Here is a 25,568-nt window from a genome sequence, read left to right as displayed (position 1 = left end):
ATTAGCTTCATGGTAGATCTTATTCCTGACGTTGTGGAATAGCAGGGTGAAATAGCTGGGTGCTGATCAGGTCTCTAGATCATCACTTCCAATGCTAGCGCCCATTCATCATCCCTAGCACCAACTACAATGGTTTATCATAGTAGGGTCCCAACCTCCTCTTCCATACTACTATATGATCATCTCTGAAATGAAGTGGGTTATGGGTATCTATCATATTCTTTATTAGCTTCGGAAATATTTAAAAACCAAATTAAGTGCATCTCACCCCTCTCCCAGAAAAAAACTGAACAGTGTTCATGTTTGATACATTTTCTTTACCTTCCAAGTTAATACATGAGAATATCAATGACTTTAATATTGAATTACTTGGCTGGATTAAAACATGGGTGAGGAAAAACGTTAACAGCTGTATTTTAAACAACTTCCGAAGGCTATAAATTCCACAGTAAAACTATGTAACTAGTAAGGGAAGAGAGGATTTGTCTTGTGCCTCTTGATCTGAAGTTAAACAAAGCAATGGGTTTGCTTAATTCTAACATTTCCTTCTCACCCTTCTTATTGATTCAAGGACCGAAACTTGGAGCTATTTACAGACCATCTGGTCTGTAATAATGGGAATTTCCTAAAAGCGTTTACTGAATTTTTAACAGCATACTTCCTCAGCACAAAACTGCTTTTACAGTAGATTAAAACAGTAGATTAATTACATGATTTTTCATCACTGTTGGATTCTCACTGCTGTACACAGTAAACGCAAGTACCTACGTATTGTCATGGTCACATATATCAGCTAGTTCTCCCAGAGTGGATTGGTGAGCTTTGTGTTACTATATCTGATCTTACAATGTCTGATAATTGTCGCAGATTGAACAAGCCAAATTATTTTGACAACTGAATATTCAGTCTACAAAGCCTATACTGGGTGTAGATTCTACCCGCTCTGATTAGGATTTTCTGGGGTTTGGATTTTGGTCCGTAATAATCTTATAGATTGAATCAACAAGCATTAAAAATAGATTGCACTTGTTCCTGCTCTTCCTACAAAAACAAAACCTTGATTTATAGTGAAAGGTAAGATTTTAAAAAGGAAGAAACACAGACATAGAAGAGCTCCAAAACTAGGTTTATCCGATCATAAGGAAGGCTGGAAAGATTTTATAATTAATCTTTGATTTAGCCAGGGCTACTGAGAATTTTTATTGTAGATTAATAATAAATGGTCATGACCAACCCAGACTGATGTCCCCAAGGAAGTAGCAGATTTCTTCTCAGAGAAAATCTCTTTGATTCAGCTTTCAATGCAAGAGTTCGGGAAACTGCACACAAGCATGAACTATTGCACTGCAACAGTAGTGACCAATTCTCTCTGCTTTCTCCAATTTTCATATTGCTATACTTTGTTTAAATAAAGCAGCATATCTTATCTTGCTGCTAATTAGCAGTATACAAGCTGCATGCAGAATCATTTGCTCTCGCTGTGCGTCAACAGGCATTAATGTTTTGAAGGCTGGAAACCAGCACAGACATGACACTATGTTTTGTACTTATGATGCGGTCTTTGTAACGGTGTGCTTGATGCTGAACATAGAATATCTGTCTGCCAAATCAATGAATGAAATGTTTTGACATTTTGACAAAATATGATAAGCCTCACAGAAAGAAAGAGACAGGCTTAGCACGATGCCTTGCTGACAGGCTCACAGACGTCTGCTTGCGTTGAAATACGGATGCCTGTGACCCATTGCTTTTACTCTTGTAATACTGTTGCATTTTCAGTCAGTTGTTAGGCTTGAACAATTATAGTGAATCAGTACCCTGGAATTGGGTGTACGAGCTGCTTGTTCTCAGCATTCACAAAGTCTTTTTAGCGCTAGTTTAAGCTTAAAATGCATTGAATCAAATTTGCATTGTGTTGATTGTAGATGCCATGGTGTTATGTGCCACTGGGGAAAAACAGACACTCGTGGATTTGCCTGACTTGATTTACCTCACCTGGACCTGACACTATCCACATTATTGTTTATCTTTTAGGATTTATTTTTAACCACAGAATTCAGGCTGACAGACTTGAACATGATGTTTCGCAAACGAATTACAGCTGTGAAACAATGACAAAAGGTGATTCATACTGAAAAAATAAAAGCATAGGTTTTCACCACCTTATTCTATCATTTGATACCAGCTGGAGTGAGCAATAGCCCATGCACGTGATGCATTTTGGCTCTTGTCTAACCCCTTTAATGAGGAGGTAAAGAACAAAAGAAAACATGTTTCTGCTTTAGATCTGTCTCGAGAACACTGTCTTTTTAATTTGCTTTTAAGGGTCCTGGAAAATCACAAAAAAACTATGCATAAAATAGAACATAAAGTAGAACAGTTTTTCCCCTTGGCTTGTAAAAACATGTATGCCATTATATCAGCCCTGGATTAAAAATGGTGATTCTATGCTACAGAATGCGCCAACAAAGCATCACAGTGAGCACACTCTCTCTCATCCTAGCGTTAATCCCACATCAGCAGGGTCCACTTGTCAGCACGCCTGTCTCCATTTGGTGGTTTGAACCAAATCTTTGAGCTGACATTGCCATTAAATGGGACCAAGAATACTCCAACGGGCGCGTCGCTCCGCCTGCCATCGGGGGGGGAGAACAAAGTCATGTAGCCAATTCATAGAGGAGGCAGAATGCTCACCACACATCAGCTATCAGTGGGGAGGAGAGCAGAGAGTAATGAAGCCAATTCATAGATGGGGATTATTAGGAGGCCATGATTGGTAAGGGCCAATGGGAAATTTGGCCAGGATGCCGGGGTTACACCCCTACTCTTTTCGAGAAACACCCTGGGATTTTTAATGACCACAGAGAGTCAGGACCTCAGTTTTATGTCTCATCCGAAAGACGGCGCTTGTTTACAGTATAGTGTCCCCATCACTGTACTGGGGCATTAGGACCCACATGGACCGCAGGGTGAGTGCCCCCTGCTGGCCCCACTAACACCTCTTCCAGCAGCAACCTTAGTTTTTCCCAGGAGGTCTCCCCCTCCAGGTACTGACCAGGCTCACACCTGCTTAGCTTCAGTTGCAGGGTGATACGGCTGCTGGCATCACAGTGAGCACACTAACAGATAAAATTTGACTTTGTTATAATGTGAATCCAAATATAACAGCAAAATTCAGACAGGCAAGAAATAATAGAAATCTTCTATAATGTAATATCAATTCTTTGTTAATTTGCTACGGTATCCTTAATGGATACTTTGATTCTAAAACTTCTTTTAAGTTTGGAAAGATTTAATTCATTTACTTAATCAGTGGAGAGATCAGTAGTTTTGAACAGATAGCAGAGACTTATTGTAGTTTTGGCCTTCTAACCTCATCTATAGCATACAGGTAAGCCCTATTTAGAGGCACAGACCATAGTTCCAAATAAAGAATAAAGCATGAAAAAGGTATCATCTGTTATCTCTTTGCACCCACAAGCAGTGAGTGCAATCAGTACGTGGGATGTAGAAACAACAAAAAATGTATTTTTCTCAAAAAAATAATTCACAAAAGACTTACACGATAAATTAAAAGGACTGTTAGTGAAACCAGAAGACTGCCAAACAATTTCTTGTTACATGTTTTTCAGCCGACTCTTGTGTCACCATGGGATGGCTTTTACTTATGCCCATATTACAAGAGGTTTGCTTAGATTTCTATCTTTCTTCCAAGAATGATGAATTATGTTTTATTTATCTTGTTTGCTAAGACCCTGAATCAACATCAAAGGATGACCTACATATCCATGACAGCAAGCCCAGAAAAAGACAATATTGGGAAAAGCAGAGCTAGCTGTTGAGGGTGGATTAATGATGTTTAATAAAGATAGCATATGTTAAGTGTTACTGGAGTTACAGAGCCATTGGATTCCTGTTGTCTCTTGTCCTTCCCAGACTCCCATAGAACATGTTTACAAGCTTCGGCATCACACCGATACTGCTGAATCTCTTAAAATGTGCAAATTGGTTCCAACATTCTGGAAGATTTGGCAGGGTTTTGTTAACATACATGTAAACAGAAAAAGTTCACAACGTGCTGTAGAGCTCATCTGGTCAAGGTGCATGCTCTGAACCGGTTGAGCATTGTGATCGTGATGGACACTCATTCTGCTCTCCAGAAGCAGTTTGGACACTCATTCTCACCTGTGTCATGCCCATATTTCCTCCCTTCTCCTTCTTACCTACTCTGCCTTTTGTTCTCCAATGGTAATTTATGTCTTTTCCTTTCATCATGATATAAACCTTAATAATAATAATAATAATAATAATAATAATAATAATAATTCCTTACACTTCTATAGTGCTTTTCTGGACCCTGCACTCAAAGCGCTTACAGATAATGGGGAATCCCACTACCTCCCCCAGTGTGCAGCCCCACCTGGATGATGCAACAGCAACCAGAGTGCGCCAGTACACTAACCACACATCAGCTATCAGTGGGGAGGAGAACAGAGTGATGAAGCCAATTCATAGATTGGGATAATTAGGAGGCCATGACCAGTAAAGGCCATGGTCGGACTTGGACAAACTTCGACACAGGGGTAACACCTCTACTCTTTTCTTTCTGGGATTTTCATGACCACGGAGAGTTAAGACTTTGTTTTACGTCTCATCTGGAGTAAGACGCCTTTTTACAGTATAGTTTTCCTGTCACTATACTGGGACATTAGGACTCACACAGACAGCAGGGTGAGTACCCCTATTGGCCCCACTAACACCTCTTCCAGCAGCAACCTTAGTTTTTCCCAGGGGTTCTCCCATCCAGGTTCAAAGCAGGCTCACACCTGCTGAGCTTCAGCACATTGCCACTGTGTTGTGGGGAGCAGGGTGATATACAGTAGCTGCTGGCTGCTAAACCGTGACCTGTTCCACATGATCCAGACATGGCTATTTCAAGTTTCTGTTATGTCACTAGTCTACTGTCAGAGGGATTCCCTAGGCAGCAGGACCCAATAGGTTCAGCGACTTAGGGGCAAAGGGAAAGAGTCGACTAGAGCTCTCTCAGCTATGACCAAAATAAGACCCCTGCAATTCCTCAGATACCTGCGGACATACAGGAATATCAGGGAGAGACATGCTCCTCCGTCAATCAGAGCTGACCCTCCTGTGCATAACTAAAGGACATGTGTCAAAGGATGATAAGTGGACGTCATAAGTGGGCACATTGTGCCTGTCTGCACTACTTCATCCGACCAGTATGAGTACAAGGGGTCATTACTGTGAGCCCAGACAAACGAGAGAAAAACTAACCTGCACTGGGATAGGGATCCAACGAAAAACTAACTGGCAGTTTACCATTATTTCACTGGGTAAACTGATACAACAGTGCAATAATGACATTAGTGATCAGTATTCTGCATTATAAACACAGGATACATGCAGAAAAGAGTAATTAAATTCTCAAACTATAACACTGTAGCCCATCAACGCCAAAGTGCCACAATTCAAAGACTTCTCCTTTTAAGATTTGGCTGTTATATTAGGCACAGTAATGCAAGCCAATGAGAGTCTGCTTGTTCAAAGGAATGTTGAAGGACGGTCAGTAGGGATAGTCTGTTGTCTTTAATCAAGAGAGAAGCTGGAGAGTAGACTCTTATAGCCTCATCTACATGCGGAAGCATAACCATTGTTAAACAGCCCCTCAGGTCTCTGAACAAGAGTGTGACAGGGGAAATGGGAAACAAATGTTACTGGAAAGTGAAACTCATCAGTCTGAGTTCACCACCACTCTAGACATGAGCAGTCTCCTTGCTGGAACGTACAGCTTTTTTTAATATGGTGGAAAATTACCATTTCAAATCATAAATCCAACTGGCGGGCAGTGAGACATTTCCTTTGAATCTCGGATGGCAGATTAATAGAAAATATCTCTTGTTTTTTTTAAAAAAAGAGCTTCTCTTTCACTTGCATTCAGTTTATTTTATACTTTCTGAAAGCCCTGCTTGCATGAATAATGTGCACCTTCACAATCCTGGGCACGTCACAGTCTATCAATGACTTGTTGAAGATTACCGAACAGGACAAGAGCATTTCCAAATGAATTTAAGTCACAGAGTTAACCTTTTTAGAATTATTTCTTAAAATATCTAAAGCCATCAAGCCTGTCTAAATATGTCCTATAATTTATTGGTCCTCTACTATCATCAATATAGCCACAACAGTCATAAAAAAAATTATGCAATTATGTGACCAAGTATAAATACAATTTCAAAAGTAGCACAGTGCTTTCATGTGATTTAGTCACCAGAATTAACTTTGCAGGGGAAGAAAGAGTCAGGCCTGGGGCCTCAGACATTCAGTAAAAGACAAGAAAAAGTGGAGTCATGATAAGGACCGCGTTATGAAAATGTCACACACTTGTCGTCATACTACTTAGACGTTGTTGATACTGTTGACTTTTTTTTCCATTGTTCTATTTCATTACTTTAGAAATTGATTTAGAATTTACAAATGAATTTGTCTCTTTCACTTCCACTTTTGGTCACACTGTATCAATACCTTTGCTACTAAACCTAATACAATGAACATATTACCTAAGAGAGATAAAGAACTCCCCCCCCCCCACACACAATAATGGACTTAATTTTAACCTTTTAGTTCTCCTTTGTGTCATAGACCTCCAGAAGCAACTTCCACCTGGAATGATGTCTCTTTAAACATTTTGTAATAACTTGGTAAGTATAGACAGTAGAGGCCTGGTTCAGGGCATGAATTGAGGCTAAACCATCATTACAGCCTGCAGTTGTGTCAGATGGAGGATGGGACGCAGCTCTCACTGACAGTACTGGCGGCTCGTTAGAGTATGAACAATGGTGTCATGCCTCTGTCATGCTATTTCCCAGCTGACCTCTGCGCAACCAGCTCCACCCAGCTTACACAGCTTAAAAAGCCAGAAGTCCGTAAGAGAATGGGCAAACCTGCCGTTGGATTACCACTTCAATATATGGAGGTTCAGTACTGGTGTTGTTCTGGATTTAGTCATTTTAATTTTAGTATTTAATTTTGTATTTAATATGTGTAGTTTCCCACTTTTGCTTTATGAAGTAACCTCTTCAGAAGCTATTCATGGTTAATTATTAATCTTGGGTAGTACTAGCAGGACACATCAAGGAAACTAAGCAAGGTAATTCAGCTGGACAGAAATTACTTCTGCCTAGGAAAAGGATGCATTTTCTCAAGTGTGTGCTGCATAAGAGCTCCTAAGCCATACCTGGTATTCTACTATTCTGTTCTTATGGAAACAGAGTGTGGGCAGCACAGTGACACAATGGTTAGTACGGATGCCTTGCAATACTGGGACCCTGGGTTCGATTTCACATCTGGAGTTCTATCTGAATGGAGATTGTCTGTTTTCCTCATGTTTGTGTGGGCTTTTGCCAGGTGCTGTGGTTTGCTCCCTCAGTCCAAAGACAAACAGTACATGTAGGTTAATTAGCTTCCGGGAAACTTGGCCCTGGTGTGAGTGTGTGCAAGTCTGTGTCTGTGTGTGCCCTGCAATGGACTGGCATCCTGTCTGGGATGTATTCTGCCTTGTGCCCGTTGCTTGCTAAGATAGACCCTGGCTCCCCTTGATCCTTAATTGAATGAAGCCGTCAAAAAATGGATGGGTGAATTTGAGTGTTGGGATAGGTATTTAAGTACTATGCATAGTAGTGATCTATTTCAAACTTTTCAGGAGGGAAAATTCAGCCCACTTTAGCCACACGACATTATGTTCACAATAACAAATATTCACAAGCCCTTGGGTAGAATGTGCACTTAATTATTGATTAACGTGCAAGTCCTTTAGGGATGGATAAGTGAGTTGATTTGAATTAGAACAATGAACTGATGGAGGAATTCTTGTCTTCCATCAAATGTTTCACAGCTGTTATCAGCTTGAGCTGAAATGTTGGAAAACATGACTTGCCGTAAATCTTATTTCCTTGAAGAAAACAGGAACCCTCCCTTTGACAAGATGTTCGCAAAAGAGTTGACATAATTTAAAAAGATTTAAACATGATACAAGAAGTGGAGAATGAATCATTTGGTGTGTTAAAGTGGGAAATGATACTCAATGTCAAATCTGTTCCTTGAAACCTGTGCTTTCCCAATTTCCCTGAAGCAGAAAAACTATCAAAAGTTATATATGGATATACAGTATAAGGAGAACATCAGTAAGTAGTATAAAAAGTAACAGAAAATACATGAAAATAGTATGATTTAAGCCTTCCTTGGTGAGACTGCAATCTAATCAGTCCTATCGAATATACAGTGCAGGGCAGAGCCTTTTTATCACACATCAATAGAACAACCAAATTATTGGAATTTCATAAATACTAATTGTACTGCCCTTCAGTACATTAACTCTAGTCATTCCATTTCCGATGCTACAATTAACATTTTTAACACTTATGGTAAAGACGTCGCAAAGCTAACATGAAGGATGAGAAAATGAAATAATAACTTATCCCTAAGGCTGATGTGATTGTGGGTGAGGTCTTTTTACATACACCCTCTGAGTTACCCTGGATTAAGTCACAATAAAACACACCTGCCAATTCTAAATTACAAACAGCTTATATATTTTTTCCATAGTAACAATAAGAGTCTGCATCAGACACCACTCAACGCACCTAAAGAAGGTTCATCACGACAGCGAGAGGAGTACTAAATGTGTCAACGTCTGGCCTGCATCCTGAGGGAGCTTAGTTGACTCTTTGAGTCTTACCTTACTAAAAGAATATTTGTTTTAATATTCTTGGTGCTTGCACTGGGGACACTAACAACACCAGCTTGATATACTGGAAAAATATCTCATCCCCTCAGTGGTAATGTTATCTGAGGTGAATCTGTAGTGTCTTTGTTTGCAAGAGTGTTTGCATCACCAGTACTTATAATACAGAAAATCTCTATATTTTTTTTACTTTCATTGTGCTTTTTCATTTTTAAGAATGCAGTGACTGATTTTCTTGGGGACTAGAAGCAGGGAACATTCACAGTCATATCTGGAAGACAAATGGTCATTGTCATCATCCCTTTGTCAAAAAACAACGACAACAAAAATAATGAAATGGTAACCAACAGTATTTCATTTTAAGCCAATTAACCTGATTTATGCAAAACGACAAACAGTGGCCCACCCTAATGAAATGCAAGATTCATTTTTACACCAGAGAAAGTGGACTTGGTTTCGAGAGGTTAGTAAACACAGAGATGTTTAGTTTTAGGTCGTTGCGTCCAGGGAAAATGAGAAACATACCTCTATAAACATGAACAAAATCAACATGCATCTGTGCAGACACGCACTCATAAGTACTTCCAAAGTGTAGTGTCAATTGAAAATCAATATACAAACACGGTTGTCTAGCAGGGTAGCAGCTGCGGTAGCAGAGAGTGTGTCATCTCTGACCAGTCTTTCTTTTTTAATGAGCGCATAACCACAATACCAACCCGCATATGGAAAGTAAAATAAATACATTAATAAGCCTCCCGTGCCTTTTTTTTTTTTAGCGTGTGTTGCTGTAGCTTTCATCATCTCCCTGGAGAAGCGCGAACTAACTACAGCGCCTGCTTGTCATTATCCCAGGCAGTGGAGGAGGCCCCCGCTGCTTTGACAAATGTGATTTAATTGGACGGAAGGTAGGTGGATTGGAGAATGAGGAAGAGCTGACAAGCAGGCGGGGAGGGAGGCGGGGTGGGCCCCAACAGGTGGGGAGTACATACTGTCAGGCAGCTGCAGCAGAGCCGGGGAAAGGCTGCCGAAGTACTCGTGCTGGAGGGCTTCTTGGGCAGGCAGCCGGTCCTGGGGGACACTATGCAGCAGCTTCTGGGCCAGGTCCTCCGCTTTGTAGGGCAGCTGTCCCAGTCTACGTGTGAGAAGGGAAATGGACTGGTCAATCCGTGGTCACAAAGCACAGCACGCGGAGCTTTACTACACTGGTAAAGAGCACCCCTGACGCCGAGATAACGCAGCTGTGACAAACACAATTCCTCACATTTTGATATCAGAGTATCATAGTAAAGCATTATTAAGTGCCTGAGGGGGTCCCTTTCATCTTGTGCGATGCACAGCAACCGTTTCATACCGCCGCGCAGCAGAAAGTGTAGGGAAGTGAGAAATTGCTTAAACTAGGGGAATTTTTGGGATGCCAGAATCTATAAGCCCAGCGTAGAAACCAGGAATTCTTGAGGCAAGCTTTGACCGGCATTTAGCCAGAATGCCAGGAGTAAGGCCCCCAACTCTTATGGACATTGTTAGGGGATCTTTAATAATCAAGTATTGAGACTTTGGTTTAATTTCTCGTTCTCAAAAACGGAAGAGTGAGAAATGCAGCTTCTGTGGAACAGTGTCCTTGGTCACTACAGCTAAGCACGGGTTTTGAGAGTCTTGTCCAGATGGAAGTGTGTCACCAAGTGGTTTAACACAGCTTACAGCAACTTAGTTTGTCCTCAGAGGTCTCCCATCCCAGCACTGACCAGGTCCGACAAGATGAGGCTAGAGGTCATACTGCTGCTTTATGTACATTGCCCATAGATAATCCACAGCACCTTTTGTTGCTTTGTATTTGGAATTAAAATGCATTATTTTTTTCATTTATGTACACAACCTACCTCCAAACTGGATGAATGATCAGAAAAAGACAAGGACAACTTTGAAAGAGATACTAGCTTTTTCTGGCCAAGAATGGTCAAAGTGTGCCTCTTACAATGATGTCCCAAGCACTCCAAAAATCTGGCCCATATGGCAGGGTGGCAAGAAAGAAGCCATTACTCAAGAAAGATCACACTGAATCTTGTTTAAAGTATGCAAAACCCGCTTAGGAGATCCTGTAGCCATGTCGTACAAAGTTTTGTGGTTTGATGAAACTAAAAATGATTTTTTGGCTTAAATACAAAGAGTTACATTTGGCGCAAAACCCAAAATAGCACATGACCGAAAGAACACCATCCCTACTGTGAAGCAAGCACAGTGGTGGCAGCATCATGTTATGGTGATGTTTGTCATTAAAAGGGACTGGGGGACTCGTCAGGACAGAAAGGAAAATGAATGGAGCAAAGTACAGAAAAGTCCTCGAAGAAAACCTGCTTCTCTGGGACAGAAGTTCAACGTTAACCATGACAACGACCCGCAGCCAGAGCTACTCAGAAGTGGCTAAAGAACAGAAAGGCAAATGTCCGTGAGTAGCTCAGTCAGAGCTTCAACCTAAATTCAACCAAAAATTTGTTTCATGACTTGAAGATCACTGTCCATCAATGATCCCCAAGGAACATGCCAGAGTGTGAACAGTTATGTACAGTGGTCAAAGAACAGTGGTCAAATCTTGTCAAATACAGAAGTGCAACTCTAGCAGAGACACAACTTAACAGACTAACAGCTGTAATTGTTGCCAATGGTCTTTTCACCATAGCATTAACTCCGACTCATCCACTTATGATATTTCAGTTTTGTATTTTTAATATGTATTTTATTCCTAAAAAAGAGAAGCATTTTTTCCTTTAAAAGTGTTGAGTATTGCCTGTAGAGGAAAACATCCTAATTTAAGTGCATTGAACTTAAATGTAAAGGCACTGACGCAACTGAAAGTGCAAAAAGTTAAAGGTGGTTTAGACTTTTAGTAGGCTCTGTATGAGACCCTCCCAGTACATCTACTCAAGTACACCCAACTTGCAAAATGACATTAAACAAAGGCTGGTGATAACTGTTCTTAGAGTGATAAAATGTGTTAGTGAGTGATTAACATTACTCTAAGGCACAGATGAAACAATGGATCACTTTGCTACAAGAATCCCAGGTGTAGCCTGAAACAGTAAGTATGCTAATGTCTTAGTATGCATTAAATAAAGTACTTAGGCATTTTCACCATTTTTTCTATATATCATTCCAGCCTCCTATATTAATGTGATTAATAATAGTCATTATTCATTCATTGGCTTACACTTCTGGCTTTGCATGGGGAAGGGGTTAGAGAAAATCTGTCAGGGTGGCATGGTGGCACAATTGTGTATGACGTCTGCATGAAGTTTGTATGTTGGGCTAGAGTTCATGTGAGTTTCCTCTGTGTGCTCCGATTTCCTCCTGCAGGTCATAAACATAGCGCTGGATTAATTCGCTACTGGAAAAATCGGACTTGGTGTGAGCGTGTGTGTGTGTGTTTGTGCCAGTGTTGTCACTAGGGACGTTTGAGAATACCTGGTCGGACCCTATGCGGTGCTGAAACTCCAGGCTGAATGAGTTAGGCATCCAAATCCCAAGAGCGAAAGGCAGAAGATGTGGTCGAGGTTGGAAGCCTAGGTCGGGTTTCCGGAGTGTCAGGTCGAGAGTATCCAAATCCAAAAAACGCTAGACAGAGACGAAGTCAAGGCCAGAGATAGAACAGGGTCGGGTATCCAGTAGTGAGGTCGAAAAAAGTACGCGCACAAGAGAAAGCCAAAAGTCGATCTCAACAGTGAGCGAGGACTGAGAGGAGTGAGTGGGTATAAATAGGAAGATGAATAGAATAGATTAATTAGTGCGTGAGGATAGATTAATTAGTGCGCAGGTATAAACAGCGAGAGGTGCACGTGGGAATACGGTTCATGACAGTTTGTGTCTGTGTTTGCCCTGTGATGGACTGGGTTTCCATCTATGGCGTGTCCTGACTCGAGCCCATTCTGGCCAGGACGGGATCTGGCTGTGACCCTGTATTGGATAAAGCAGTTTGGATGGAAAGTTTGTGAACGTGAAGTCATTCAAAAACCTTAAGACCATTGTTAGACCGTTTAATGTTGAAACTGCTGAACCACAAAGGAGACCCCTATTGAGTTTCTTGAGCTGCAGCTTGAGAAGCTGTCTGAGGAGTTATTTCATAACTGAAACGGTAAATCGGAGTGGCAGGGAGCCTAGGGAGTATAAAAAAAAGATATTTCAACGGATGAAGAATCCACAAAATAGAAATGCAAAAGAAAACAAATGTCTGAAAATAATAAGCACCCCTTAAAATCATTTAGACTTAAGTGCAACAGGTTTTTTTAAACTTGGAGGTAAAAGGTTGAAGCCTGTTTAAAATTGGGTCGAGCTCAACGCATCCATAGAATGAAGCACAAGCATGGCACCATAATTCTGAGCTTAGATGTGGCTGAAGCTTAGAGTGATTCGGCGGAGCACAATTTGAGTCCTGAATCGTGAAGTGCTCTTTAATTTGCTGTGAAAACCTTAACAATAGAACAAGAGTCATGCTATTCTGCCATTTCCAAGATATTGAGAACAATATTGTAGACATCAAGCCGAAAGGGGGGTAGAAAAGTAGGCTGTGGTTCCTCATTTCCTTTGAAAAGCTCTAATTTTCACTATTGACTGGGAATGAGATAAAATGTTATAAACTTTTATGTGGTATAAACTGAGCAGGCAAAGCTAGCTTTTGTGCTCATCTATGGCATAATCACTAAAAAGTCCATTTGAAATAGTTTTAACCCTTAATATTGACCGTAAAAAAAGTTAATAAACGTTAAATGGGTTGGGACTTCCATCTAAGTTTATCCAGCCTAGGTTAAAAGATTTTATGGGTGAGCCACATCATCTTTAAGTAAGAGGGTATATGTAAAATAAAACCTGTAACAAATTATAACATATTTTGATGACCTCATAGAGCACATTACTAGCTGTGTTACAGAAGCCTATGAAGCCTACATTACAAATGATCTCCTAATCAGCACTCACAGCCTTCCTTGCAAAGTTAGTCTCACATTACAGCTCATGCGTCCCCATAGTCAATCAGGACAATACAGTCTTTTGACTGAAAATAACTCACATGTAGCTCAGCTAGCAAACTCCAAGGTTCCTGACAATTCGGGCTCTAAATCAAACAGGAGTTAAAATTAGCTAGATTGATGAGGGATTCAATCTGTTTCACTCCTGCTGTCCAGCGTCAGTGTCTAAACTGCAAGTGTTGCTACTGCAGATTCGTTTTTTCCCTTTAGTTTCTTTTGTGTCGCATAAATAATAAGGTGGGTCTCCACAACCGCGGGCTCCCAGTCGCAACAAAGTCTTTTAAAACAGCCACCACAACTGCTCCTCAAAACCTTAGCCATTCTTACAGTTGTATTATTGAACATTTCATATAATAATCATTTTCCCCCAGCTTGAAATATGCAAATCACAGACATCACAGTGCTCCTCTTTACTTTCAAAGAAATGACAAATGTAAAAAAATGTTTTTAAAAAAATAAGCACACACGAGCACAAACTCACTTTTGGTTACCTTTAAATCCTGTCTTTTGGTCCACCGTACATACTCTGCGTCTGCTATATTTCCATATCTGTCACAGTCTGTTTTCTTTCATATGTGTTTTTTTTCCCACATGCATTTTTTTTTTCCTGTCTGAATGGATGCATTTTTAAAATTGCTAGCCCACTCCAAGGGGGCGCATAATTAATTTTTTTTTTGCAGAGGGGGAAAAAAAATAATTCCTATTAATCAAATTTAAATACATACATTAAAAACATCTCACTCTTTCATTCTCTTTGCAAAAGAAGAACTCAATTGCGGGCTTTGATGACCACCAGAGACAAGCTCCACAGTGAAGCCATCTCAAGGTCTGCAGTATGTCAAGCTGGGAGCTTTTTTCAGCAGCCAGCTATATTTTAGTAGCAAACAGAATAATAGAATGTTTTGTCTCTATTTGCCCCTAGTATTTTATTATGGATGACTCTTTTAAGATGGTGATGTAGAAATGCCAAGTCTTTGCAAAACTAAACTCCACCTTGTCTGCTTAGAGCAAAAATGCTTTCTCAGGTAGATAAAACATATCTTAAGACTTAAGTTTTGCACTTAGCTTATTCAATGTATTTTCTTTGTTTCTTCTATTTGAGCAAAGGATTGAATGATTTAACTCTTATTTCAGAATTGATCTCCAGTAGTGTACTCTATCGTGAATGTGCATAGAATGAAACCCACTGTATTTCAAGCTAATAAGTAAAAAGAACAGGAAACACGTGGCCCTCCAGTATATGTAAAACACCAATCTGGAAAGACTCTCAAAAGCATGTTAATGGTCACTGGAAAATGGTAAACACTGGACAATGAGAACTGAGTACTGAGTATGTCTTTTGCCCTTCACAGCATTTATGTTTGTGTAGGTATGAACAGTTTAATTTCAATTACCAGCCAAAGATTCATCCAAATTTTAGGGAACTAATGTATGGAAACTCAAGACCCCCCAGAACCAGTGGAAGAAGTGAAAAAAGTCAGATGTTGCTGTTCCAAAGGAACTTCACATTTGGTTGGCTGGTTATTTGGTTTCATTTATCAGTCAACAGAACCATAAGATACTACTCCTAAAGGGAATAATTGTATTTAATTAATAATTGTATTTTATTCCACGTGTAATAGATGTGTGTTAATCTTTCAGAACAAAACTAAAAAATACATTGAACACAAGAGTAATAATTTGTCCAAATTTAAAAAAAATCTGTACACAAGCCGCATGCAAAAGCACATTGGTAAGATCAAACTCAAAAGGATCCTAACACAGGGCATTCCTAAAACACGCACACGCAGGTACAAGGTCAATTCTTTGTACATCAGTGACAGAGAGAGTTAAAAGCAATCTTTATCTGGGACTGCCGGTATGATATCGTCTTCCTTCTATGTGCAAGTTCAAAATGGATTAACTGGTGTGCTAAATTTATAGATAAAGAGAAGTCTTTGCCTAAGAGTGCTTTCCTTAGAGTGTGGAGTTTTAATGGTCTCACTGTGCTCGTGTGGGTTTCCTCCAGGTGCTCCAGTTTCCTCCCACAGTCCAAAAACATACTGGTAAGTTAACTGGCTTCTGGAAAAATTGGCCCTGGTGTGAGCATGTGCGTGTTTGTGCTCGTGTCCGTGTGTGAGCCCTGTGATGGACTGGCATCCCATCCAGGGTGTGTCCTGGCTTGCATCTGTTGCTTGCTGGGATAGGCTTTGGCTCCCTTGTGACTCTGAATTGGGTAAAGCAGGTTGAAAATGGAGGGAAGGAGAGCATTTCCATTTCTGCATGGATTGATCTTAATAAGCTCCTGTAGGGTTATAAGAACAATCTCACGTTCAGTATGGACAGGAGTCAATTTTATTTAACAGTTTACAGATTGTTGACCCATTCTAAAGAATTAAATAAATGCTCAGAAATGACCTCTTTCATCTAGTTATTAATAATATACCAATTCAAATATGTCAGTAAAACTTCCAGGAATAGGGTTTCAAGGAAAATGGTGTTTGACAGTCTGTGCATAATATAGAAGGAAAAGGGACCATTTTGTTTGTGAGTCTTGACTGAATTTAGTACCAAAACTCAAGAAATAATCAAGAACAGTACAATAATTTCCTCACAGTACCTCAGCCAGGGAGGTATGATGTGAAGTTACACGGATAAAAATTCAAATCCTACTTTTAAAAAAAACACATATACCATTGTGTTCCTTTCCATATCAGCCTCATAGCAAACAAGCTTCATGAACGAAGGGGTTTACTGAACAGTTACGGAACTCTCTGCAGGCCGGTGATAATGTAACTATACCTTCTAGTTTCTTTGATCTAAATCTGACCAATCTTATGTTTCGGCTTTCATATCAAGAGACTGTAGTAGCATTCTGATGTTAAGGATTTTGAAAGGAGCACAACAATGCATTGGGTGAACCCAGCTGTGTTTCACTGAAGGTAACACTTTTTATCTGCTCTTGAAGTTCTCATAAAGGCCTTGATTCACAAGGAGAATCAAAGCATGGGATCCCATTAAAAAGTCAGCAGTGTCCATAATGTCCATCATAAATCAGGTGGGTAAAAAATATTGTATGCACAGCTCAGGTCCTCAAATAAAGAGTTAACAATGAAGTATTATTCAGTAGCAGCCTCTGATGGTTGTAATTCAAACCTATTTGGCACCCGTAAGGCACTTATGTGATACTTCCACATGGGATAAATGGCTCTCTTACTTTTCTCCCTATATGGGGCCTGTTTTTATGTCATCATTTCTCTCAGTTCTAAGCCAGTAGGTGTGCTGGGGGCTAATAAAGTAAAGCAAATGCAGAACACATGTAGATACAGGCACTCTTAAGTTGCTTTCGTTCATTCGTGTACATACTGCTCTGTCTGACATCTTATTTAGTGTACCATTCTGCTCTGCTGCTCTCCCGTTTTCACTAAACGCACATATCACGTCTTGGTTTCTTGTTCGTTTTGCTGTTCCCCCACACTGGGCGCTCCACACTAAGAAAACACAAGTTTTTCTGTGATATCTACAGCAATTCCAGAGTAGCACTCCTGTGACGATGTTCTTACCCCTTAATGTGTAAAAACTGAGCATAAATAATAACAAACACTTGAGCTGTATTTGCGTGCCGCTACATCTGGCTATCCAAATGATGTTTTGGAGGAATTATTCATTTTTCTAAGTATCCCCTGACCTTTGCATCTAAGCACTCGGGTAAATTCCATTAAATCAGCCAGTCATTATTTTTGTTGTTTTGTTTTTGCGCAACACCAGTACCTGGGTTTGGTGACTTGGGAAGGCTGGGTCTTTGCTGAAGTGGAATTCAGAGTTGTAAGGAGGAGAGAGAGAGCTAACCGAGCTCTCTGAAGTGTTAATAAGAACCTCAGACAGAGGACATGCAAGGTCAGTCCAGTCTTTTTCTGACACCTCCTGTCACTGAATCGGGGAGAACGGGAAAAAAATTAATAATCCCCTGGTGTTTCAATCGTAGTGGCTTGCCGGTAGTGTAACCAGATCTTCTTGGAATTATGGAAGTGGGGTAACTGGAGAGTTACAAAAGTCCTGCCAATAGACACAATGCCTTTTCTACCCCCTTTTTTTACATTTTGCAGATTAGAGACTCCCCATTGTAAAGGGTTTGATGTCATGGCTAAGGGGCATGAAAACACAAGCTTCACAAAGAAGTTCCTGAATAAATTTGCACCCAAGGTGTTCAGGAAACAGTTTGGCTAACGGGTACAAAGTGATAGATTTGTTCTGTAATATAATCATCCCCATGAAGAGATAGAGTTTAAAATCTAAACGCATAAATCTCCCCTGTGAAGCTAAATAGTCATAATTCATATTTCATATAGAAAGGCATCTTTGTATTTGTCTTAATAATTTTTCTCATCAACTTGGTTTAAAGAATTTGTAGCATGTGTGTGTAAGTGGTGAGTCAATTGCTTGTCATAAAGCTTTGCAGGATTTTAGAGCTGTCCTTGTGGCTGGTGAGCTTTATTTAAGGGTGGTTGTGTTGTGTTTATTTGTGTAAGTTAGTAGCTCAAGTGTGGCTACAAGCTGATGTGGGGCTACAGATGCATTTGTATGTCTATGAATAATAAAAATAAGGCAGAGATGTAAAATCACGCATCTATCAGAAATGTTAATCAAAGAACAAGAGTGAAAACTTGGGAACGAGGTGTCGTTGTTTTGTCCACTGTGCCGAAAATTCATTTCGTTTATTATATTTTGCACAAATGCAATCTTAAGTGAAGTGGCAAGTAGCATGTAGTCACTGAATCTGGCATGGCCACAATGTGCACATCTGTGACCACTTTTCATATATTGTATGCCGTGAGACATTTTTCGAAATCCTTCACAGATCAATTAAAAAATGACGGGAGTAGAGTATTAGAGTAGAATATTTAAACATCTTTTTAAAATCAGAGAAGCGAACACTGTAGATTGGAGGTCAACAGTTTTGAATATCAGTGTAAAACATATAAAAAGGCCTAAATGTCTTCAACAATGCAATAAATCTGACAAGTTAATATTCAAGCTACTAAATAGATTTCTTGGATAGTCTTACCTTTTCCAAACGTTCCGGAACATTCTTGGCTCGCAGGGTAGGAACCATTCTACCGGAAGAAATAAAAGAGCGAGCCATCAATTCATTTTCATGAAGTATACAGCTATTCGACAGCCAAGCCTGCACAGATACAGCAAAAGCCAAGGAAAAGCAATTTTATGGACACAGCGCAATATACATATATTTCACAGCAGCACTCCCCACAGATACTCTTCTTCATCATCATCAGGATGTTGGAACCAGATTGAGAAGGATCGAAGGAAAGACTGACAAGCCCAAGGATTTTGAAGTGTGAGTTGGCGATTGAGAGAGTTTTTTTGCTTTACAAGAGAACCTCAAAACAGGATATTGAAGAGGATTATCTAGAGCTTGGAGGGAGTTTGTTTAGTTTATGCCTGGAGTTTTTTTTTTAGCACAGTATACTTAAAGAACACTGTTTGGGTTTTACCTTGCAGCTCTGTATGTGTGTCACACCTATAAAGATGTCTGTGTGACGATACTCCACCTCTAGGTATGCCAATTATTACAAACAAGAGGAAGCCATTTGGCCTATCTATCCAGTTTAGTTTGGAGTTTGCATTGAAGATCACAGTGAAGCTGCAACCGAACCAATATTGACTGAAGTGTTGAATACTGGTTCAATACTGGAAGTCAACACACTCCACTCCACTTGACCATATAAAAATCCAGGAGGTGAGGCAGGAAAAGAACTAAGAGCTGGGTCTCCATATGAATATTTTGCTGTTGAACTGTGGCAGACATGTACAGCATTTGACAGCAGTTCTTTCACCCCAAGCCAAGGATGGAGGCTGAAAGCAACTGAGTTGATTTCCAAGTGAAAGAGTCAGCAGTTCCTTACACCACAGAGTTTAAATATTACACAACAGTCCACAGCCCACAACTAATTTCACTACAGCATTTCATTTTCATATTTTGCACTTTTAGGTTTTGGCATGCTAGGTTTTGTCTCATCACTAGATTTTCCTGTTCTCACGCTCAGAGCTGTGCAGTACTTGATAAGATTTGCAGTAAAGAAGTATGGCATCCATAGTTACAGGGCTAGCAGCATGACCTTCATTTGGGAATCCCACCGAAAACTGGAGATTTACCACATTAAAAGTTTCAGTGACAAATGTGGCAAACTGGAGTTAAGCCTTGGGATGTTTGTGCCTTCACTCTCTGGTGCCAAATGCTTGGTTCCCGTTTAGCATATCAAGACTGAAGCTGGGTAGGAAGGGAAAAGAAGGAAGTGTATATATTGTGTTAGGAGTAAGATTTTAGGATACACACTCCTGTAGCATAACTGACTCTTAATAGCCCCTTCTGCTATCTGTAGGCGGACAACAGAAACATCATTAAATTAGTTTTTACACTTCTCTTCAACTGGAATTATGGCCATCATACTAAAGTTAACAACAACAATAAAAATAGTTATTTTTATTATTATGTACTAGAAAAATAATAATTTTGCACGTTCTTTCCATTTCCAAATCTACACATTTTCATGCATTTCCCAGTAAATCCAGTGCAATTTCATTCAACATCTGTACAGTGCAGAAAACCTGATGTGTTTAACATTTCTTCTTGTTGCTGTTGAGTTCCTTTGTGAAATAAAAGTGATAAAAAGTGGTTATTGGTGAAACAAAAGTGGTAAAATTCAATGATAATTATAATTCAAGCTCCGCTGATTAATCAAATTCCCATTTAAAGGGATTCTAGAAAAAAATTAAAGTGAGTTTGAGTTGATATCTAGCAAAGAGGCAAGTGTGAGAGACTATAAAAGACTTTATTAACAAATAAAGATGCATGGTGTGGCTCTGTGGCTATGGATCAGTGCCTGTGGCTGGAAGGTTGCCGGTTCAAATCCCGAGGCCGGCAGAGGAATCCTACTCTGTTGGGCCCCTGAGCAAGGCCCTTAACCCCAACTGCTTCAGGGGCACTGTATAAATGGCTGACCCTGCGCTCTGACCCCATGCTTCTCTCCCCGTCTGTGTGTCTCATGGAGAGCAAGCTGGGGTATGCGAAAAGGGAAATTGTATATGGCCAATAAAGGGATCTTATCTAATAATAATCAAGGTTTTCTAGAAGTCATATCAATAAAGAACATAGAAGGTGTACTTCATTTTCTGAACAATTCACTTGTGGTTAGATTTTTTTATTATTCTGCCAGAAGAAACACTTGTCCTGAAAAGAAAGGTTTTCTTTCCTTTCACTCTCCGTGAGGTACATAACTCTTGCTTTTACGGCCTCTTTAATGGAAAAAAATAATAACTAGAACATTTAATAAGAGGCTTGTTATAAAGAAGAAAATAGTTTGTGTGGTTTGGTAAGTCTCAACATCACGTCCAGAAAGCCTGGCCTTAAGAGATTCATGAAGATTTATGACAAATGTATTTCCATACTGTTGTTATTAGTTTGCAACCATTTTTTTTGGTTAGTTTAGTTGTTTTGTCCCCCATAATTAGTTTGATGACCCCCTTTTAACATATTGCCCACTTAAAATCTCTTTTATGTCCACTAATCCAAAATACTAATACTAAACAAAGTAGCTTGCTGAACAAATACTTAGTTTTTCCATTAGTCTTTACAGTGTTTTATGTTTACAAACACTAATTATTAAACAATCACCTCATATGAACCATTTACAAATAATCCTCAGTAATACGACAGACTTTAAAAAATATGATGAAGAAATAACTATTTTTCCCATTTTTCAGCCAGCGGTTATCCTGTTATTGCAGAACTCTGACTGCTCCACACCTCCCCGATAGCTTGGGGAAAAAAAAACAACAACCAGAAAATTCTTCAACCTGGGAGAAGATTTTTATCAGATCAGGCACTTAGATTTTTTCCTGGAATTGGAAACGAGGTACCCCAGGCTAGCTTCCAGATGTCTTTTATGTATGATAACCTCAGAAAACAAATAAATAAAAATATTGATCGGTGAACTGTGAGAACTCTGCAGTCTCTTTGCAGTCTCAGTAGTGCATCTTATAGACAGACTGTAACTATTAAAACCTGGCTTTTTTTGGTCTTGATAAAACAAAGCAGACAACATGGCACACAGAGCTTGTAACTTCAATGTTAATGAGCAAACAGAATACTTTATACTAGGAACTGAAAAAGACTCCAAAAGATTGCACAAGAGACTTCAAACAAAGGTATTTGAAAGACGCAATTAACTGTATGGTTTACTTTCCTTTTTACTGCCTTCTTATGCATTTTTTAACTTTTGGGGTGTTTGTTTCAACTACAAGAAAAGGTAAGAGGGCAGCAGACCTTCAGAATTTTTAATAAGATACAGTATCAGCTTCAGCTGGGTGGCCAGTTTGTCCTAGTCTTCCACAATCCTTCTGTGTAAGGACATGCCTCCTATTCCCAGAAAATTAATTTCTATGGAGTTTCCACCTGTGTCCACGGTTGATTCCTAAATGGAAAATGCCAAACAGCTCTATGGTAAGGAGAACAGTTGTCTAAATTTATAATAATTAATAATTCCTTACACTTAAATAGCACATTTCTGGACACACCACTCAAAACACTTTACAGGTAATGGGGACTCCCCTCCGCCACCACCAATGTGCAGCCCCACCTGGATGATGCGACGGTAGCCAGAGTGCGCCAGAACGCTCACCGCACACCAGCTCTCAGTGTGGAGGAGAAAGGAGTGATGAAGCCAGTTCATAGATGGGGATTATTAGGAGGCCAAAACTGGTAAAGGCCAATGGGAACTTTGGCCAGGATGCTTGGGGTAATATCCTACTCTTTTGTAGGAAGAAGTTGACATGTCTTCCAGCAGCAACATTAGCTTTCCCAGGTGGTCTCCCATCCAGGTACTGAGCGGGCTCACACCTGGTGGGCTTCAGTGGGTTGCCAGTTATGAGCTGCAGGGTGATATACAGTAGCTACTGGGATCTCTATCCTAAGATGAGCTGACACTATGACCTTTTGGAAAGATGTGATGACTAAAATGTCACCCCCACGGAGAATCCCTTATGGAACAGCCGCTCCGAAGAACCTGGACTTCGGAGACAGAGACAATGTCTCAGGAGTGTGGCGGGATAGCTCCTGGTCGCCTATTCTCTACTTCAGAGAGCTGCCAGAGGGGTGTGAAGGATACATACCTGTGGGTTGAGAAACCCTAAAAAAGGAAACCCACCCAGGCAAGCAAAACCTTTGATTCTGCATGTGCTTTTGTGGACTGGAAGCGTGTCTTGGACCCATGCCTTAACATTTCGTCTGCTTTTTGCTTTGTGCCTGCCAGCCCTTTCATTATTCGGAGTACCTTTTGCTGAAACTCACAAAAACCCCCTCTTTCTTGTTTATTTCTTTTTGTTCGATCAAAGGTTGCCAATAAACTGGCAACTGAAGTGCTGTTTGTTTGTGCTGAGTGTTCTGCAAGTGGTGCCAAACCACTCACCCATTATAGAGCATGACTTATATAGCCTATTAACCAACTACTGCTGTAACAACAGCTCCCAAATTTCTCAAAATTGCCTGTAAGGCATTTTGCAGGCGTACATGATTTAAAAATAGAGTTTAGTGTTTAATAGCAGTTTTACCTTTCAGTTATCAAAAGCGCAGGACTGTACTGACATTATTACCTACGGCAAAACGTTAAAACATAAGGTGCCCCACCTTCTGCGCCCAGGTTAAAAGAACCAGTTCTAAGACCATATTTTCTGTATTGTTTTTGTTTTTGTCCTTAAGGTTGGAAACACAGGCTGAAGCCAAAACTGCCCTGGATTCAAATTTTATTTCCGAAACTGGTATGAGCAAAAAAAATAAATCTAAATTGCGTCTCACTCAGCAAAAACCATCTTAGAAAACAAGGTGAGGAGAGGGCATCACTTCATGTCTCCAAAACCAGACATGAACTCCATTGAGCATGTGTGGGCTATCATTGACATTTCCCTGTGCAAACATTCCAATGAACCCATTTTCCAGGACTCCTTCTTGCACAATCTGTGCCAGGAATGAATAGCAATCATACTGACCAGTAACGCTGATCTTGCCCTGATAATTTTAATGCGGGCAGCTGTCTTGCAAAAGGACAGCATTAAATTATCTGGGGGCCAAGATCTATAATTAACAGTTATTCTTTCAAGCCTGAGTATTTTATTAACGTTACCAAGCCTCGTAGATATTACAATACCCTTTTAAACTATTTTTTTTAAACAACATTTTCTTCTGACAGCATCCGTATCTAAACATTTCACTCTTTTCAAGGGTATAAAAGAGATATTTACAGTGGTGGCTACCTCTCATTTGGAAAGGAATCCTATATCACCCCCATATGGACAAAATAACATCAGACAGGTTGGGTTTGTGTTTCCAAAGAACCAAAAGATTGACTGCACTTTCTCTATTTCTGACATCCAGCAAATAAATAACATTGGTCACTGGGTGCTGTCTTGTCACTACCTTTGAGACATTTGAGATTTTATTGCTTTTCCTTTAGGGTTAAAATATCCTGGTAGTGGCAATTAGTGACCAAATAAAATAATATAGATGAGGTCTCACTAAATTGAAGTTAGTTATTGAAGTTTGGGAGGGATCACACAGACCTGTACCTAATCACCTTCATTATGAAATTAGCTTTATATATCAAACACAAATGTCTCCCTTTGCATCCCTCCACCACCCCACTTCTACCTTGCAGCTGCCCCTTGATTCATCCTTCTGAATAGGGTTCGAGCCTCCTTGTCCTATAGCCAGGAGGATACCCATTAACCAAGCAGGTTAAGCCAAACCAAGTATTCCAAACATTCACAAAGCATTCAGTTTTTGGATGTTGTTGTCCCTAGTTACTACACAATAAAACTTTCCTTGATTTTTTAAGAGGTATTAGAGGGAACAGTAGGGGGCACTCACTCTGCAGTCTGTGTGGGTCCTAATGCCCCAGTCTGGGAAAAAACTCCGTCCTTCGGATGAGATGTTGAACCGAGGTCCTGACTCTCTGTGGTCATTAAAAATCCCAGAGCGTATCTCAAAAAGAGTAGAGGTATAACCCTTGCCAAATTTCCCATTGGCCTTTCCCAATCATGGCCTCCTAATAATCCCCATCTATGAAATGGCTTCATTACTCTGTTCTCCTCCCTACTGACAGCTGATGTGTGGGGAGCATTCTGGCGCACTATGGCTGCTGTTGCGTCATCCAGGTGGGGCTGCACATTAGTGGTGAGAGTGGGATTCCCCATAACCTGTAAAGTGCTTTGAGTGGAGTGTCCAGAAAAGCAATATATACAGTAAGTGTAAAGCAATTATTATTATTTCCTTGATTTATATTTCCACACGGTTTTTGCTATTTATTCAGAATTATGTTCAGCCTTTCTATCACTTCAGCTCATTGTCTTGATGAGGACATAGATGAATCTCCATAAATACCCTGATCCCTTCCTTGCATGGCTTCCTATGCAACCTCAATTTAACATCTTCAGCTCTAAAGGAAAGGAACAAAGTAAGACTTTTCACAGACTTTTTATAATCCGTGAGGTTTGGACCAGCATGTGTGCTGTGGTTGTCAGTTTTCATCGGGGCTTATATATTTTGCGGTGCTGAATCCTCTGGTGAGGCGACGAGGGTACTTTGCCAGATGATCGACATTTTGTTTTGTGAAGGTTTCCAAAATATTTTGCCGGGCAACCAGAACTTCATAATGCCGCGCTGAAAAGGAAATCTGCTGGCGGCAACAATTTCTGACATGTTTAGTGAGAGACCGTTTAAGTATATTGCAGTACAATCCTTTGCTGTA

At 40.1% G+C, this 25,568-nt stretch overlaps 1 protein-coding gene across 1 annotated transcript in view; it reads right to left on the bottom strand.

Annotated features, from left to right (window-relative positions):
- The window catches only part of cdk15 (cyclin dependent kinase 15), a 152,167-nt gene that overhangs the window by 11,129 nt on the left and 115,470 nt on the right, over positions 1–25,568 (bottom strand). The window contains exons 12-13 of the mRNA XM_088930527.1: positions 18,815–18,863; positions 9,748–9,890 (exon numbers count right to left, since the gene is read on the bottom strand). Coding sequence (XP_088786653.1) covers positions 9,748–9,890; positions 18,815–18,863 — 192 coding nt within the window. The remainder of the gene's footprint in view (positions 1–9,747; positions 9,891–18,814; positions 18,864–25,568) is intronic.

The sequence above is a fragment of the Atractosteus spatula genome, chromosome 13, assembly GCF_055471065.1.
Source record: "Atractosteus spatula isolate fAtrSpa1 chromosome 13, fAtrSpa1.hap1, whole genome shotgun sequence".
NCBI classification, from domain to species: Eukaryota; Metazoa; Chordata; class Actinopteri; order Semionotiformes; family Lepisosteidae; genus Atractosteus; species Atractosteus spatula.
This window is presented reverse-complemented; position numbering and strand designations above follow the sequence as displayed.